We start from the raw sequence: 13,544 nt of genomic DNA, 5'->3' as shown, positions 1-13,544 counted from the left end.
TCAGAACGACTTTGTATCATTCCTTTTCTTTTCTAAAATAACAATATTAAATAGTTATTCAATACCTCCCCTATATTAATGCTAATGGTAGGTTCCTGAACAGTCTTAGCAACATATGATAAACTGATATTACCTATGCAGCGTGGCCTGTGTTACAGCAATTAGCTGTGTTTAAATATGAGCCTGTTTCAAACATAACTATATTTATTTATCCATGACACATGAATGAATGAATGAATGAATGAATGAATGAACCTGTCCACTAATATATCTTTCTGGACAGTATTTTTGCATGGTTTTGCTTGATTATATTGGCAGCATAATGCACCTGGTGTAAGACGAATTGTTCTGTTGTAAATGTTTGTGTATGTATCCAGATATTCAGACTCTTCTTCTAATTATTAGGGATTAAACAATACATTGTATTTTACTTCAGCAGGTGAAGCTGAAACCCATCTAATGACACCAGCGAGTGTTGACAGACAGCTAAAACACAGTTGTTTCTAAAGTCACAAAAATATTTATCTAAAAGCAGTCTGTTTTTGTTGTTGTTTTTTGCTTTTACCTTGCTGCATTTGAAACAATAGCAATGTTTACATACTAGGCTAAAATGTTATTTAAAAATGTGAAGGAAGGCTTTCATTTTGAAACTTTTTTTGTACAATTAAAGAATCCTGTAAGTGAGCAGTTCTTTTCAGTTGTTAAGTTTGCACTTTAGATTTATTATTATTTTTTTTTTACCTTTTGTTATTTCTTCAAAGAACTCACAATACATTTAAATCTCACTGGTGTGAAAGGGAATTAACACTTGCAAAGGTTAAGTGAAGTTTTGATAAATGTTATATAGAGTCTTTCATTCAAAGCCTTCACCTTGTTATTTTATTGTCTCTAATGTAATCTTATTAGATATAAAGTGGAATAGTACACTAATATGAGCTGCAAATTCTGTTCTTGCCAAATTTCTTAAGCTGAAGCTAGGAGCCCAGTCATTTCCAGCTCTCCTAAGAAGCACAATAGACACATTAAGCAACAGTGTTGCAGACCTTTTTTTAAGGATCTATGAAGTGATTTGTGTTCGTAAGCTATTCCTCGCTTAAAGATTCACACATATCTGGGAAGAAAATGTACTTAAAAAATTAATCTTCGTTATAAAACTAAATAAGACATTTATCTCATGAACGTATGGCTATGGTGCTGGAGAATGTTTGCTCTTGATATAAAAGCGGATGTAAAAACCAGTGAATTCGAGCTGCAGGTTGTTCCCTGTCTCATCCGCGGCACGGCGCCGTGCAGGGAGCGGGGCGCTGGGCTCGGGACGCTGGACTCGGTGATGTGCGGTAACGCCATGTCCGGTCGGTGGTCGGGATTTGTTTGTTTTTATTTTTGCTAACAGCGGGTTGAGTCTGTCAGCGCCGGCAGAGACACAATCACACTACAGTAATGTGTTCATAAATAGATGCCAGCAGTAGGTGATATATTCGCGAGCTGGTGAACAGAGCGAGAATGTTGGTGTGTGTATGAGACGGCGCTGAGAGTGTTCAGGGAGGCTGATTAAAGCCCAAGATCCATTAGCCTTAGCCCGACGGTGTTGTGGACCGGTGACAGCTCACTAGCTCGCTATTAGAGACGCGATTGATGCGAGCTGTAAGTCGAGCTAACGTTAAAAACCCCGCTAGATAGCCAGCCAGCCAGCCGTCCGCTCTGGAGGCGAGGACCACCGCCTGCTAGCTGGCTAAAGTCCCCTCTTTAACCTCCAGTAATCGCAGTCACTGTATCCGTCTGCTGTTCTCTAAACTCACATCTGTTTTCGTGTCTTCCTCACAATGGGAAACGCCGCCGCGGCCAAGAAAGGCAACGAGTTAGAGAGCGGTGAGTATTTTAGTGAGCAAATTAAAATGACAGAGGGCTATAAGAAGTTTATTAGCTTGGTAGCTTATACTGTTTTATCTTGTATGTTGTATTGAAGTGGAGGATGCCAGTTGGTAAACGCTGAGTTAGTTAGCACTGAGCAGCTAAACGTGCACTGCTCCCATTCAGCTCAGCTAACGGTAACGTCCCCAACATTAGCTTGTTCACTGTCCACCTAACGTTTCCACACTCTCTCACACTACAAACAGAAGGTCAACATTCAGCGTCTGTTAGGAGACTAGATAACGGACTCACACTTACAACTAACGTTTATATTGTAAATTGAAAATATTTCTCTTAACCCCAGAAAGATATGAACAAGTCAGCACACACAACAGATACAATCTTATTCTTAATCTCTGAAGATAATTTCAGTGGTGTCAGTTGAGTGCACAGTATTTACAGCAAAAGGAAAAGTTTGCAGTTACATTTGGTGTTTAAAATAAGCATTTAAAGATTTTTACCAATAAGTTCTACTTATGATGAAATCATCAATATACAATACCTCCAAATCTTTAACACCTCTTAATTTTAAAGGTTCAACCATAAAAACTATGCCTAACTCTATGCCAAAACTAGACATGTATAAAGCTCTAATCATTGGGCTGTAGTGGTGGAAATGTTCTCACAAATTTATTGAGTTCCATCCAGTTCCTTTTGGGGTCATCCAACCTAATTAAAGCTCTGTAGACTGCCCACATCTTGCAGGGCTTGTCATGGTCCTGCCACATCCATAAACTTCTCAAGGCTGTCTGACGGTTTCTTCACCACCTTGAGTGCTTCAGAGGCTGTAAGCCACCCTCCATGGTGTTAGAGCAGCCTGAGAGGAAGCCTCACAGTATGGTTTGGAAACCAAGCAGCTCTTCAGAGGTTGGTGCAGTCAGTTAAGTGCATGATCCAAAAAGAGCTCCCTTACCTGCAGTTAATCAACAGGTGCTACAGCAAAAGCCAGGATCACAGTGAAAGGCTTCAGTTCTCCTAACAGTGGACTCTTCTCTCTGTCACGGTTAGAAAGATGCTTCCGCTTCCTGAATGCCAACTCTGAGGGAATGAGGAGGAATTTCTTCCTTCAGGCCTTGAACCAGAATAACAACTAGGAATATATATATATATATATATATATATATATATATATATATATATTATTATGTATTCTGATTTACACCGCAACATATTAAATGATCCAACATTGAGAACTTCAGTAAAGCAGAAACTGTTACTTTAAAAAGCATACAAACTACCTGTTAATACCCTAGATTTAGATACATTTTTGATGAGATGATGTCCAGATACCTTTGGCCGTAGTGTATTATCTTTTTAAAAATCTGTAGTTTATATATTTGTCAAATATCCATCAGCTTTTGATAAACACAAGACTAGGTAATGCTAGTTTTGCAGGACTACAATCAGCTGCAAATCATAGGTCACAAAAGTGGCACTGATATTTCAGTAATGGGGAGGCAGTCAGCCATGTGGGTCCAGCATATTCAATCCTCTAATTTGAAAGTATTTGAGAGTAATATATAATTCCAGCTATAATAGCATGTGTTTTGAAAACTGGTAGAAAATATCATAATTATTATATATAATTTACCATTTCATGTGACCCTTCCTAATTAAGGATACAAGGCTTGGAATAGGGCAGAAAAGGTACTTAAACAGAATATTAAAAACCTGCTCATTTTTAGGTGTACTGTGCACCATTTAGGTGCAGAGACCATTGTGTTGAGCACTTTGTAGTGGGTAGAGAGTCTTTTGAGATGAAGCCAGAAGAAGACAAAAACATTTTATTTATTTATTTATTTATTTTTACTGTTAGCTTTTCTCACACTGGGGGTAAACACTGGTTAAACTCATCAGCAAATACTAAAGTGTGTTTTAAAAGACACAGTATTGGCTGTGTTTGAAATTCATGCTGTTTATTGTGGGAAGACAAAAAAAAACTGATATTAATAAGAAATAAAAATTGCGCTCAGTCAGTTAATTTAACTCTTCTTATCTTTTGCAATTGTAATACATTAAATTCCATGTGGTTTTACAATCTAAAAAAACTATACTACCACAGTAAGCCTTTAGTACACCACACAGTAAGCCTTTACAAATGCCATATTCAATCTACCTTTATATATTTATATAGTTTATTTGTAGTGAATTTCTCCAAAAATTCATTCATTCATTGCCTGTAAGCGCTTACCCAGTTCAGGGTCGCAGTGGGTCCGGAGCTTACCTAGAATCATTGGGTACAAGACAGGAACACACCCTGGAGGGGGTACCAGTCTTTCACAGGGTGATACACGCTCACACCTATGGACAATTTTGGAAACCCACATGGACAGGGGGAGAACACACCAAACTCCTCACAGACAGTCACCCGGAGCGTGACTCAAACCCACAACCTCCAGGCCCCTGGAGCTGTGTGACTGCAACACAGAAATAGTCCATTCAAAACATTTCAGGACACATCACAATGCAGAAAGTGTCAGTAGCAGTATTGAGCAGTAACGCGAGTGAGTTAGCTAATTATAGAACATACCACTAGTTTAATAATTGGTGTGGTTCAAACATTCATATATGAGCCATCCGATTCAGGTTTTGATGACGAGGCTTCACAACAGATTTTGTTCCACACTGTAAGTCTCTGAAGTTGCAAAGAGGCTGAAAGCACAGCAACGCAGTCACTTAATAGAGGTAGGTGATGTAAGCGTAAATAGTTGTGATTCATTCTTTGGTAGACCTCATGTTAGGTAAGTCAAATTTCATCCCACCCAAATAAAATTCAACACATGCGTGTTTCAACAAAGTACCTCAACTTTGTTAACCAATCCCAAATTTTTAAAACGTGTTTCGGGAATCAAATTCAAATCGGGCAAATATGTTTCTTAAAATATATTTTTAAAAAGTCTTAGTTTTAACCTTTGAAATTTAGTTTTTTTTTTTCAGTTAAATGTAAAGTTTAAATTATTTACACATGATTACGTTCTGTTTTTATTTACATTTTGTACAGTGTCCCAGCTTCTTTGCAAATGGGATGTACAAGGTATATTTGAATGTGAAAGCTCTAAGCAGTCTGACTGTTAAGCATATAATGTTCTTCTGCTTGCGTTTTTATGTTCTCTTTCTCCAAGAGCTATTTCTGGTTTATTGACTTCTGTCACTAATGTCAGCTCAGCATTTTGGCTTTTGACCAGAACACAGTCACATGGAAGATATAGGTTCATCTGTCCTGTTCTAAGAAATCTGCATTGTTCTGCTAATTCAGTTTTTTAGTGTTTGTCTTGTTTAAATGACAGTTTAGTTCCAGTACTCACAAGATACTATTTGAACTGTTACATAAACAGAGTGCAAAACTCCTGTCCCACAGTTTCAGTGCAGCTATTAAAGCTGGTTATCTTTAACAGGAAGTGTAACTAGCTCTGTATGTGGTGAGACAAAGCAGTAGTGCACTAAGCCAAGGCAAGCATCACAAACAGGAAGTGTCTATCATTCATCAGGACCTCGAAACCTATAGCTCAAGCAAATCGTGTTTACCAGTTGGCTGTAGAGCAGCTTAGTGCTAGAATGCAACAACCAATGGCTCAGGCAAGGGAACAAAACTTTGCCCAGTCTGGTGGCACCAACTCTGCTCTCCAAAGATTGGATACATTGGCTAGTCGCTTTTTTAAGTATCGGAAGGGAAACCAGGATAAATCACAGGAGAGTGATGGGCCACACATCTCAGAGTACACCCTTGTGTGGGATGGAGCAAGTAAGTCAGAGCAGTTTTGGCACTTGAAGTTTTCTGAAAAGCAAAGAATCTGATGTAGCTACAAACAGCCCTCAGAATGAATCAGCAGTAATACCTTGCCAAAGATATGTTTTTTTTTTATATTTATTTACTGCTATTATCTTTGGAGGCGGTACAAAGCACATTTTATAAGGTTACATGAAGGGAAATATGGCTCAATAAAGCTACTTCCTTAGTTAAACATGGGTTCTACTATGCACAGAAAAGGGAAACGAGTAAAGCGCAATGGGTTTATGCTTCCAAGTAATATTTTTTGTTTACTACATGTCTGGGTTTTTTGATAAGTAAATAATTTAATAATAAAAAGTTATCTTTGAAAAGATCTAATATGTACATTGGGTTCATTTCTACTGTAAATAGAAATACAAATGCGTATAACCTTGGACTGTGCTGGACAAATGGTAATTGTATTTTTTTGCTTAGACTGGGTTTATCCTGCATGGTAATCATTTTATTTCTTTGTTTTATCTGTTTGCTCTCCTGTTTACCCTCCGCATACCTTGAACGCTTTCTTTTGACATCTTATGAGATCACATGCAGGCAAACAAATTCAAGCACTGTGGATAACTCAATGCATATTTCTGTCGAAGCTGATGTTTGCGGTTATTGCTGTGGTATAAGTGCACCAACAGGAAGACTCCTTTTTCCTTCTTGTGCTGTCACCAACCATTACAGTTATCAGCAATGGAGTTCTGGGTTTGTTATATAGAAAGGAGTTAGGCTAAAGAAAAGGTTTATTAAGCGGTCAGCTGTATGGCTGCACAACAAGAACAAAATAGTTTTGTGGATCTGACTACAAAATGTCCTTTTAAAAATAACGTATGTCTTACTATATACCAAAACCGATGAACAGGAAGAGGTGTGGTTAAAGTTTGACACACAAGTTTGTTTTGCTAAGTATAACGTTTCTCAGATTATTCGAATGCCTTGATTCATCTGAACGCAGTTATCTGGACATGTGATTGTGTGCTTAACATCAAAGCATAAACTCATGTGTCTGGTTTGTTAAAAGTAGTATCTGATAGTTTAGATGTAAAATATACATATACAAATATATAAATGTAAAGTTTAATTATAGAAATGTATTTTTTTTTCTCTGTGATTCTTTGGAACACTAGAAACCTTGCCAAGCTTTTCAGAAAATACTTAATTATTTCTTTCCCTTCTCTTTTCAAATATGTGGGTGAATGTTCTGCACACCTTGGTGAACTTAGAAGCTTTTGGTATGCTCATGTTCTTAAGTGGCCCGCTGTCTCAGAGAATGTGAGAGCTATAATCACACACCTTTGAATATACAGGAAGCTTTAGATTGTACACTTCTAAAATAATAGCTGTTCAAAGACAATCGCTGCATGTACTCTACCAACCTTAACCAACTCTTGAGATAAATATGATTCCAGCATATATTTATTTTATTTGCTGGTGTTAAACTTTAGTGAGTCTTTTTCATGTGCTTCCACAGCAACCTGTCAGCACTGTAGAGAACGTAATTTACCAACAGAGTAAATAACAGTGTAAACTCTTATATTCAGACTTGCGCCAAAATCCTGAGCATTACATCCAGGTCTGTCCCTAAAATTCTGTAACAGAGTTCAGTTAAATTCTAAAAATATTATTTGGGTTTTTGTCAGATTTCTTTGCGAGGCATTTGTTTATTGGTGAACACCAGCAATGTGCTGAATAAATATCAGTGATTTCGGATGATGTCTGTGGTGGTTAGCACTACAAATACTTTGTGAGTACTGTGAAATTGGACATGTTAAAAATCCCTGCAACGAAACTCAAGATTCTAACTGATTTCGTATAACATAAATCTAAAGAATCAAGCTATTTAACATGCGGAATGGGCCTTTCCAGATAAGATCAAGCTTCATGTGAAAGGGTGAGCTAATTGCTTATTCATAAATCAGCAAGTACTGGAAAAAAAAGTAAAGGTGCAGAGTTACTTTTAAGGTATTGGCGGGGATTTTTTGTTTTGGGGATGGGATGGGACTTTAACACAGTTACTTCTGTGTTTCTCTGTGAATACAGAGAGTATTCTAGTAAATTGCTGCTGAAACAACAGCAGGAAATCAGTTGCTCCTATTAACACAAATATATTTTCTCAGTCCATTAAATTTCTTAGTAGTCCATAATTTCATCAGCTCAAAGTTCTCATTCTTTTATTGGCGTACTTACCAGAGAATAGAAATAAGATTTCATTTTTGGTTTGTATGTTTCCAGTGAAGGTTAAGTCGTGTCTCTTGCAATCTCTTTGACAATGGGCAGTCATGTTTGATGTGTTGGAACAGCTCTGCATGTGTTGTGGTTTGTGTCTGCATTACGTTTGCATGTGCAACATAGAATCTCTACTGTAATGTTCTATAACGCATCCAATATTAAAGTGCCTCAATTGGATCTTGTTTTGTATATTATTTACTGAATGCATTATTTGTTTTATGCATATGGGTTTTTTCGTTAATGCTGTTCAGTGAAACCAAGTATTGTTTGCCTAATATAGCTCTTAGACATTGCATGCTTTTTATACATTTACAACATAGTAAAATCAGCTTTTGCTAACTGTGTTTTAATATTTTGTCTTTAGTGAAAGAATTTTTAGCCAAAGCCAAAGAGGATTTCTTGAGAAAATGGGAGTGTCCTCCACAGGTAAAGATTGAACGTGCACCTTTTACTTTTGTTTAAAACTTTGCATTTAATCTTCTAGTGTTTAAACTCTTTTCTCTGATATCTGCAGAGCACGACATGCCTTGATGACTTTGAGAGACTGAAAACTCTTGGTACAGGCTCTTTTGGAAGAGTTATGTTAGTGAAACATAGAGCTACACAGCAATACTATGCTATGAAGATCTTGGACAAACAAAAAGTGAGTACGTGCCCAGGAGCAGCTTAACCGGTAGAGTTTGTCATAGCTAATTGAAGAATCTCATTGTCAACTTGTCGCGGAAATGGAAACTTGGTATCGTACGTGTAAAACCTCAGAAAGTACACCTACACCTTGTTTGTATTACTCTCTACGTAAGGCCCAGTTCAGTCTAGAACATAACCTCCAAAACTTGTTTACTCTATCACTAGCCTAAAAAGAAGTAGGGGCTGATATTATAATTAGTGTTCCCTCTACTACATTGCAGTTATATCATTATGCAGTGTAACAACAATAAATTAAATGGCCATCAAATTATAGGTACTTTTTAAAAATCATATTCATTCACGTATTTAAAAACATATAGATTTAATTAATTGAAGTAAGAATTTAATATTTTTGGGTGGGGTGTTGCGGCAGGTGTTCCCAGACAGGGATTAAGTTTAGTCCTAGATTATATCTTAATTGCAGTGGAAAATCACAATTCAAAATTCTGTGGTGTCCAGGACTAGGTTAAATCCCTGTCTGGTGAAACCATCCCTTAATTTTCGTAATGTTCAGAGTAAGAAGTAAGGCTGGTTTGTAGACATGGATTAATCATATTCCTGGACTTAACTGCAAATGCAATGTTGAATCACTGTGAAAATGGGATATGATTAGACTTAATATGGGTTTGGTAAACTAGCATGCTGTGTATTCCATAAAGAATATGCCAAATGCTGTATGTAATTCAAACCCTGATATACAGAAACTGGATTTACAGTGTAATTCATTGGAGGCTGAATGCTACATTAGTATGTTTTTTTAGAATTTAGTGAAAAGCTTCTTGCCTGTTCCAGATTTATCTTTATTTTTTAACACTTCTATAAGTAACATTAATAATTTTGCCTTTAACATAAAGTTATTATATTATGACTGCTCAGATTTGTAGGGGGTTTATTAGTGTCTTAAATGAAAATGGTGTGCTTGAAGTTTGATTGCAATCTTCTTTTGCTTTTTTTAAGGTGGTGAAGCTGAAACAGATAGAACACACATTAAATGAGAAGAGAATATTGCAGGCGGTCTCTTTTCCTTTCCTTGTCAAATTGGAATATGCTTTTAAGGTTTGAGAGTATTTAAAAATGCTGTCCTCTAATTTTAATCATTTAAGGACGTAGTTATGAATGCAGTTTTCTCAGTATGTGTTTCCATAAAAGCTTCTTTAACTTGTATTCTGGCACTGCAGGATAACTCAAACCTGTATATGGTTATGGAGTATGTCCCTGGTGGAGAGATGTTTTCACATCTTAGACGAATTGGAAGATTCAGGTGAAGAATACAATTTATTTATTTATTTATTTTTACCAGTGAGATAAATCCATTCATTGGCCTGATCTCTCAAAATTCTTTTTAAATGAACAAAACTGATTCATGCTCTTAATCATTCAACCCCTAGTGAGCACCATGCAAGGTTCTACGCAGCTCAGATTGTACTCACATTTGAGTACCTCCACTCTCTAGACCTCATCTACAGGGACCTGAAGCCTGAAAATCTTCTCATTGATCAACACGGATACATCCAGGTATGACATTCACGTGCAACGTTAGTTGTTGTTAGTCAGTTATAATTCACTAAACCAAGATTTATGATTCAGTAATTTATCTTAAAATGTATTATTACTGACTAAAATGAATGATTTGGTAACTACTCTGAAACTAAACTTGTGTGTGTAAATTAATAATCATTTATTTATTATGAGAGTTAAATTCTGTGGGGTATCTTAGTGTTGTTGTGTTTTTTTTTTTCCTTTTTTTAAAACTGTGATTGTTTTAGGTCACTGATTTTGGCTTTGCAAAAAGAGTAAAAGGCAGAACCTGGACGTTGTGTGGGACTCCCGAGTACCTGGCTCCAGAGATTATCCTTAGCAAGGTTGAGTAAATAACCCATCCCCCGATCCACATTTTTATATCCATAATTCTTTCAGTTGCAGGTTATATAATAGACATTATGTGCTTGGTTTGTTTGTAGGGCTACAATAAGGCTGTTGATTGGTGGGCCCTTGGTGTTCTTATCTATGAAATGGCAGCTGGCTACCCACCCTTTTTCGCTGACCAGCCAATCCAGATTTATGAGAAAATTGTATCTGGCAAGGTAAACAGTTGTATGGTGTTGTGATATGCTTCAGATTATCTAGCAGATAACAGTTCAGGAACTACTTGGTTTTTGTTCTCAAAAACATCTTTCAATACAATTTAAAATATTTAAATATGAAATTACTCAAAAATGTGTCTTTTGGCCACAGGTACGATTCCCCTCTCACTTCAGTTCAGACCTAAAGGACCTACTGAGGAATCTTCTTCAGGTTGACCTCACGAAGCGCTTTGGTAATTTAAAGAATGGAGTCAATGACATTAAAAACCACAAGTGGTTTTCTACGACGGATTGGATAGCCATTTACGAGAGGAAGGTATGACATCATGTAAATTAAATGTAAAGTCCACTGCAGTGATTTTTTGTAGTCTTTTTGTAAAGTTTTTTTCTTATGAATGTTTTTTGTCTTTCATTCATTTCCTGTCTCTAATCACATGACATCAATGACTATGTGTCCATCCAGTGGGTTTTTTTGTAAGAAATGTTGCAACTTTTCAAAATGTTTGCTATTGTAGGCTTTGGAAACAGACAATCTAATATTTTAATTTATACTGGAAAATATTTTCTGAAATAATAATACTGCAATTATATAAACATAATCCCTTTATTAGCCAAAAGTAAACAATTTGCAGCAGATGCTGGAATGGCTACAGCAGTACAGAACATGAATTTATTAATGAAAGCCAGTGGCAACGGCATGGTGGTGCAGCAGGTAGTGTCACAGTCACACAGCTCAGGTTCAGTTCCCACTTTGGGTGACTGTCTGTTGGTGTGAGTTGGTGTGGTGTGAGTTGGTGTGTTCTCCCTGTGTCCGCGTGGGTTTCCTCCGGGTGCTCCAGTTTCCTCCCAAAAGTCCGAAAACACACGTTGGTAGGTGGATTGGCGACTCAAAAGTGTCCGTAGGTGTGAGTGTGTTGCCCTGTGAAGGACTCCAGGGTGTATTCCCGCCTTGCGCCCAATGATTCCAGGTAGGCACTGGACCGCGACCCTGAACTGCATAAGAGGTTACAGATGATGAATGAATAAATGAATAATGAAAGCCAAAACATCAACATTCCAAGTCTGTTACATGGGAAAAAAAAGCTACTGGGCATCAGAAATCACATTTTACACACGTTTTTTATCACATTGTTCATTTTCAGGTGGAGGCACCCATCATACCAAAGTGCAAAGGGCCAGGTGACACAAGCAACTTTGACGATTATGAAGAGGAGGAGATCCGGATCTCAGACACAGAAAAGTGTGCAAAGGAATTCTCTGAGTTTTAGTGGAGGAGGGCTCTCATAGGGCTCTTATATTTTGGAATTGTTTCCTTTATTTTGCACTCCTTCGAAGGTGAGAGTGAAGCTATGACCATCGTATGTGTTTATACTGTTTCACATTTCTTCATTCCATGAGGCTGGGAGAGATTCATGAGTGCCATGTTTCTCTGTGTGCAGTATGCACTAAAGCATAGGCACGAGGTGCAGTTTCTCTTTTGGGCAACACAACGCACCAGACCACACTTGTAGTCTTTTTGTCTTTCTGTTTCAAGATCTATCAACAGTTTCCATAATGATGTGTTCTTCCTGTTATTACTATAATTTTTTTAAAAATATTTATGAAAAGGGAAGAGGCCAGTTACTCTTATTTGTTGTGAAGAAAATGTTTTCTTTTAGTCTGTGAAGATGCACTTTTTTTTTTTAAAGATTGGTGCTGCTTGTTCTTGCCAGCAACATCTTTTGTCTGTTACGTGTAAATTCAGTTTTTAAGCTTCACACTGTCTGTTATGTATGCCAACTTTAAGCCCCCTCTGAGTGAGTGTGTGTGAATGTGTGAAGAATAAAAACTGTTGAAAGCATGAATGTTTTTTCTTTTTCCTTTTATTTTTAAAGAAAGAATCATCAGATAACAACAAAATATCAGCTAGAGCACACATGGCAAACCCCCAACTGCTAGACCAATACATATCTGGAAAAGGTTATATCACACATGTAGGTTTTAGCACACTGTGCTTTGGTATTTTGTTGATTAATTACTTAGAAATTTATTTCCAGTAAAAGATTAATACACCAGCATGAAAATGACAGGCTGTCCTTCTGTGAAGCTGTGTCATCTGGTTTAAGCGCTACAGCTTAACCCATTGTTTTGATTCTGAAAAAATCTTCTCCCTTTTGTCACCGTACACTATGAGCTATATTAACCTGTTCAACCAAAATTCCTTTGGAACTAGTTTGTAAAGCAAAATGGTACTTACACTGGCATTCACATCCAGCACAAACACAGCGTTTTGCTGACTGGACCATCAGCCTTCTGGCTGCATTTCATAGGTTTGTTTTATTTACTGATTTTATTTCTAAAAGAGATTATAAATGTAATGTTCTATTTGTTGAACAGAACTAACTGGCACTTTTAAAAAGAAAAAAGTGTCACTTAAGGTTCGTACATTTTTAGCTGAAGGCAGTGTTTTTATTATTATTATGATGATTATTATTATTTATTGCATTGGAATGGTTAGCACTCAACACTCCCAAAAATAATATTTAAAATATTATTTAGTTATTTCACTTGTCAGTGTGGGCTATAGTATGCAATGTTTATGTGTTACTTTGTATGATAATTTGCACAATGTTGTTTAGAAAGCTGCCCCCTTCCCTGTATTATTACATGTATTTTTAAGGGACGTGTACACCTCTTCACTGTAGCATATTTTATGTATCAAATGAAATGTCACTGTATCAAATAAAAAAGAAATGCTTTGTATGTCATGTTATTTATTTGTATTATTATCTTCTACCTCTGTTTTTCTAGATTGGCACATATCCTCTGCAGAAGTCATGCACATTTCACAAGTATCTATATTCTTTAATTTATTTAACAAA

The 13,544-nt window shown here is 36.7% G+C and overlaps 1 protein-coding gene across 2 annotated transcripts; it reads left to right on the top strand.

The window, feature by feature from the left end:
• Positions 1–1,263: 1,263 nt before the first annotated feature.
• prkacba (protein kinase, cAMP-dependent, catalytic, beta a) lies at positions 1,264–13,413 on the top strand. Of its 2 annotated transcripts, none has more exons than XM_066647242.1 (10): positions 1,264–1,869; positions 8,277–8,338; positions 8,427–8,555; positions 9,557–9,655; positions 9,778–9,860; positions 9,988–10,114; positions 10,366–10,461; positions 10,561–10,683; positions 10,835–10,999; positions 11,826–13,413. In XM_066647242.1, the coding sequence occupies exons 1-10, from the start codon at positions 1,824–1,826 to the stop codon at positions 11,949–11,951; spliced, it is 1,056 nt and encodes a 351-aa protein (XP_066503339.1). In that variant the 5' UTR covers positions 1,264–1,823; the 3' UTR covers positions 11,952–13,413. The 2 variants fall into 2 exon arrangements, with proteins under 2 accessions (XP_066503339.1, XP_066503338.1); XM_066647241.1 differs by lacking the exon at positions 1,264–1,869 and adding an exon at positions 5,405–5,653.
• The last annotated feature ends 131 nt before the right edge of the window (positions 13,414–13,544 follow it).

The sequence above is a fragment of the Hoplias malabaricus genome, chromosome 16, assembly GCF_029633855.1.
Source record: "Hoplias malabaricus isolate fHopMal1 chromosome 16, fHopMal1.hap1, whole genome shotgun sequence".
In the NCBI taxonomy this organism is placed as follows: Eukaryota; Metazoa; Chordata; class Actinopteri; order Characiformes; family Erythrinidae; genus Hoplias; species Hoplias malabaricus.
This window is presented reverse-complemented; position numbering and strand designations above follow the sequence as displayed.